Source organism: Malus sylvestris, chromosome 6, assembly GCF_916048215.2.
Source record: "Malus sylvestris chromosome 6, drMalSylv7.2, whole genome shotgun sequence".
NCBI classification, from domain to species: Eukaryota; Viridiplantae; Streptophyta; class Magnoliopsida; order Rosales; family Rosaceae; genus Malus; species Malus sylvestris.
The window spans coordinates 23,195,197-23,200,132 of record NC_062265.1 but is presented as its reverse complement, the minus strand read 5'-3'; the positions used below and the strand labels follow the sequence as shown (position 1 = coordinate 23,200,132).

General features: G+C 39.4%; 2 protein-coding genes across 2 annotated transcripts; both read right to left on the bottom strand.

Moving 5' to 3' along the window:
• Positions 1 to 620: 620 nt before the first annotated feature.
• Positions 621 to 1,478, bottom strand: LOC126625540 (hydroquinone glucosyltransferase-like). The gene has a single exon (XM_050294606.1). It carries the CDS (start codon positions 1,476 to 1,478, stop codon positions 717 to 719), a length of 762 nt encoding a protein of 253 aa, XP_050150563.1. The 3' UTR covers positions 621 to 716.
• Positions 1,479 to 2,921: 1,443 nt separating this feature from the next.
• Positions 2,922 to 4,649, bottom strand: LOC126626901 (hydroquinone glucosyltransferase-like). Its single transcript, XM_050296303.1, has one exon. The coding sequence runs from the start codon at positions 4,491 to 4,493 to the stop codon at positions 3,027 to 3,029; it is 1,467 nt and encodes a 488-aa protein (XP_050152260.1). The 5' UTR covers positions 4,494 to 4,649; the 3' UTR covers positions 2,922 to 3,026.
• Between the last annotated feature and the right edge of the window lie 287 nt (positions 4,650 to 4,936).

Below are 4,936 nucleotides of genomic sequence, written 5' to 3'. Positions count from 1 at the left end.
TTTTCAAAGTTCCAACACCACCACCCTTGCATAAAATTTCACGAGTTTTATATAATTTTATTTGGTAATTTTAACTTTCATGTCCCTTATTGAATACATGCATGGTGTTATTAGATAAGAAACAAACATGTTAATCGATATTTAATTAATAACTTAATTATATTATTTAATTTAAAAAATTTATTTGACATACTGTGTTGAGATATTTCAAACTCATGCTGACTCGTACTTAACCATTGATGAATCTGGTTAGTAGAGATTCTCTCTCTCGCAAGTCGCAAGTTTTTCTTCACGAGTGGACAATTCTGTGTTAGGTAGGCCCTAAACCCTACCTACTAGTATAACTCCCCTTAATATTTTACATAAAGAATGATAAACATAAAAATATATATTATGTAGAGAGAGGAGATATGATACTTTTTATCTTGGAATAATTGGAGCTATACAACTCCTATAATTTTGAATTGGAATTTATATTCATTCCAAAACTTTTTGGACGGAATTAGAAACATGTATTTTCGATTTGATTCAACCAAAAATCAGACTTATTCATGAGCAAAAAATAGTAGCGTATTCAAATTAAAATTATACTCGACCAGAAAAATCATAAGTAACGTGAATACAGTAACGAATATATCATTTAACATAAAAGCAAAAGAAACAACAAAGTGTCACTGGTCAATTAGACAGCAATAAGTGACAAATTAGGATATTAATTAGTTCTTGAGTCCCTTCCATATTTGAGCAACCTCAACAAGTGACTTGGTAGACGACCATTCTTCTGCCAAAGCCAATTTGGCAGCCTCTTTATACTCTTCCATCTTCTTCCTTAGCAATTTTCCTTCATCTCCTTCAAAGAGGTCCCTAACATAAGTAGCAACGTCTTGGCTCTCCACTATTCCCTTCTTATTCTCCTTGACCCCCAATGCAACTCTTAAACCATCAACTAGTAGCACCTTATTCATCTTTTGCTCTACATAGAGCGGCCAAGCAATCAGAGGCACACCATGCACGATGCTTTCTAATGTCGAGTTCCACCCGCAATGGGTCAAAAACGCGCCCGTTGACCTGTGATTCAGCACTTCGACCTGTGGGGCCCACGTCGGCACAACTAGACCCACATCTTTTGTTCTCTCAAGAAACCCGTTTGGTAGAAACCCAAGCGGGTTCTCTTCGCCTTGGACGCTAAAAAAAGAAGCATTCTTCATTGTCTCGTTTGGACTCTTGACAACCCAAATAAATCTATACCCACTCAATTCAAGACCCAAGGCCAACTCATTCAGCTGCTCTTGTGAGAGAGTCCCACCACTCCCAAATGAAACAAATAAAACTGACCCATTGGGTAGCTTATCAAGCCACCTCAAACACTCATTCCCATCGATCCCATCTATTGAACCGGTTTTTATCACCGGTCCAACCGGAAAAACCGGTGGAATACCTCTCCCTCTTATATATATATATATGTTGATTAACCACATAGTGAGATAACGGTTACATTGTTAATCTGCTATGTTCTCTTCTAGGCCGCCTAAACGTTGAACTTGAGGAGTTGAAGAGAAGAAGTGTGTGGAAGACATGAAATCTTGAAGGTTTATTTGAGTTTATGATTTTAGTTAAGTGGAATATTTCTGTAAAATTTGGACTTTATTATGTTTATTTTAGGTGTGGAAGACTTGGAGTAGTGTAATGTTTATTTTAAATTTGGACTTTTTGAAGACTTAAACTTTGATGTTTTTTTTTAAGTTTGGACTTTGGAAGATTTGATTGATGATTCTAGTTGAACTTTAAATATTGATTTTCATTGTGTATGAATGCTTATGTTACGATTGTGTTGGAGATGTTAAAATTTTAGATTTCAATTTTTATTCATTTTTAAAAAAAAAAAAACCCGAACCAGGCCGAAACCGAACCGAAAAAAATTGAACCGAACCGAACCAAAATTTCTGTTAGGTTTCGGTTTTGGCAAAAAACCGAACCGTTTCGAACCGAACCCAGCCCTAATCACCATCTCAGACAACTAAGGAATCATGGAGGTCCTTGAGATCCATCGAGAACGATGTGATATGGGTTTCCAAGTCTGATGAGATTCTTCTGGATCTCTGGAAACCAGTTGTCAAGTACGAGTTTTCTTATCTCGTGACGACTTCAGTTCGTTGTATTCGCACCAAAATTCGGTGGGGCGCTTCTGGCGCGGTGGGAGAGATAAAAAAATGGACATACCTTTTATTCTGTGAGATTTTAGCTGACGGAGGTGAGAGGTAGATAGTACTTCACCTGATTTATGGAGTTGTGTTTTCCACTGATATGAGAGCTTCTTGTGTTGATAACGTGTTGTAAAATCGATCATGTGTGTAGTGGAATAAATGAAATAAGACACAAAATTTACGAGGTTCCTCTACAGTCAGTGTGACTGGAGTACATCATCGGTATAACAGTGGTACTTTCATTATAATTTGAAATAATATGAGTACAAAAATAACTCTCTCTATTATCTCCTCTCCTCTTCCTCTCTCTTCCTCTTCCGTGAACTTTGTGGCTTCTATATATTTGCTCTCATCTTCAACATTCCCTTTTATAGGCATAGATGATAGTGCTTGTTGCCTTATTGCCAGCTAAGCTACAGTGCTCTAAAGTGGTTGATATAGTCATCCATTACATCATTTAATGGTCAGCCACCAATGTTTACAACAAAAAATATATATTATGTAGAGAGAGGAGATATGATACTTTTTATCTTGGAATAATTGGAGCTATACAACTCCTATAATTTTGAATTGGAATTTATATTCATTCCAAAACTTTTTGGACGGAATTAGAAACATGTATTTTCGATTTGATTCAACAGAAAATTAGACTTATTCATGAGCGAGAAATAGTAGCGTATTCAAATTAAAATCATACTCGACTAGAAAAATCATAAGTAATGTGAATACAGTAAAGAAGATATCATTTAAGATAAAAGCAAAGGAAACAGCACAGTGTCATTGGTGAATTAGACAGCAATAATTGACAAATTAGGATATTAATTAGTTCTTGAGTCCCTTCCATATTTGAGCAACCTCAGCAAGTGACTTGGTAGACGACCCTTCTTCTGCCAAAGCCAATTTGGCAGCCTCTTTATACTCTTCCATCTTCTTCCTTAGCAATTTTCCTTCATCTCCTTCAATGAGGTCCCTAACATAAGTAGCAACATCTTGGCTTTCCACTATTCCCTTCTTATTCTCCTTAACCCCCAATGCAACTTTCAAACCGTCAACTAGAAGCACCTTATTCATCTTTTGCTCTGCATAGAGCGGCCAAGCAATCAGAGGCACACCATGCACGATGCTCTCTAGTGTCGAGTTCCACCCGCAATGGGTCAAAAACGCGCCCGTTGACCTGTGATTCAGCACTTCGACCTGTGGGGCCCACGTCGGCACAACTAGACCCACATCTTTTGTTCTCTCAAGAAACCCGTTTGGTAGAAACCCAAGCGGGTTCTCTTCACCTTGGACGCTAAAAAAAGAAGCATTCTTCATTGTCTCGTTTGGACTCTTGACAACCCAAATAAATCTATGCCCACTCAATTCAAGACCCAAGGCCAACTCATTCAGTTGCTCTTGTGAGAGAGTCCCACCACTCCCAAATGAAACAAATAAAACTGACCCATTGGGCTGCTTATCAAGCCACCTCAAACACTCATTCCCATCGATCCCATCTATTGAACCGGTTTTTATCACCGGTCCAACCGGAAAAACCGGTGGAATACCTCTCCCTTGTTCCTTGAGAGCCTTAAAAGCACCCGGTTCCAAATCCACAAAGCTATTGACCATGATCCCGGCAGCCGAACCATACTTCTTGCACATGTGATTCAAAGCTTTGTAGGCCGGGTTGGTCCTATCCTGAAGCGGATCCGGGAAATCTCGACCATGAAGTGGCACACAGCCAGGGAGTTGGACCGGTTCAGGCATGTCCCTATACTGACAAGAAGTTGTCTCATGAAGGTGTGGCATATGAAATATAAGCAACAATCCCATAGCACTAGTGGGGAAAAATATATAAGGAGACACTTGGAATTCAACGGCGACATCAAAAGCGTCCACACCAAAAACATCAACAATAAGTGACACTAGCCGAGTTGACTCGTTTAGTACCCTTACTGAGTCCCGGAGAGCCGAGAGGGACCGAGTCATAGTGAGACCGATCTTGGTCTCCATCCTGATGTCATCAGGGAGGTCGTCGAAGGTCACCGGTGGGAGGAAGACGTACGAAATGGAAAGAGAACTGACCGCTTCGAGGACCTTCTTTTGGGGTGTCAAAAGCGACCCGTCGTTCGGGATGATGAATGTGACGGAGATGTTGTGATGGACGACGAGTCGTTTGGCTAACTCGATGAGGGGAGTGAGGTGACCTATGCCCGGGGTTGGGACAATGGCTACATGGGGTGGCTTGAGCAGTTTGTGGTGGTGGTGGTGGCGGCTGCCGCCGCTATGGCCTTGGGTGTCTAATGCCATGGTAGTTGTACTAGTAGGTGTACAAGTCAAAGGTTTTGGTGCGATGAAAATGAATTGGAAGCAAAGAAATGGTATTTAAAGAAGAAAATGGAAAATAAACGAGATCGCTGCTGTGAGTTGTTTTGCGGTGTAGAATTTTCAATGGAGTGTGGACTGTAGAATTTTTAATTGAAGTGTTATAATTTCGATTATCGTCAAAAAGATAGTCAAATTTCTCACTCTTTCCGTGAAAATGATGTTGTTTTTTTAAATAGAAAAGTAAGATATAGACCGTTTGGTAGATTTTCGTCTTGTGTTGCAGAGACTCGCAGGTAAGCGTCAAGTCCGACAGAGAGCTTTGCAAAATTTTTTACTTTGATTTTTGTCTATTTGCGTTTAAAATTTTTTTATTTGTGCGTTTCTTTTGTTTTTTATATATTTTTTGTTTGATAAACTGGAGAAAT

Excerpts from the sequence above, each read along its gene's own strand:
- LOC126625540 (XM_050294606.1), bottom strand. The coding sequence starts at position 1,478 with ATGTGGTTAATCAACATATATATATATATAAGAGGGAGAGGTATTCCA.
- LOC126626901 (XM_050296303.1), bottom strand. The coding sequence starts at position 4,493 with ATGGCATTAGACACCCAAGGCCATAGCGGCGGCAGCCGCCACCACCAC.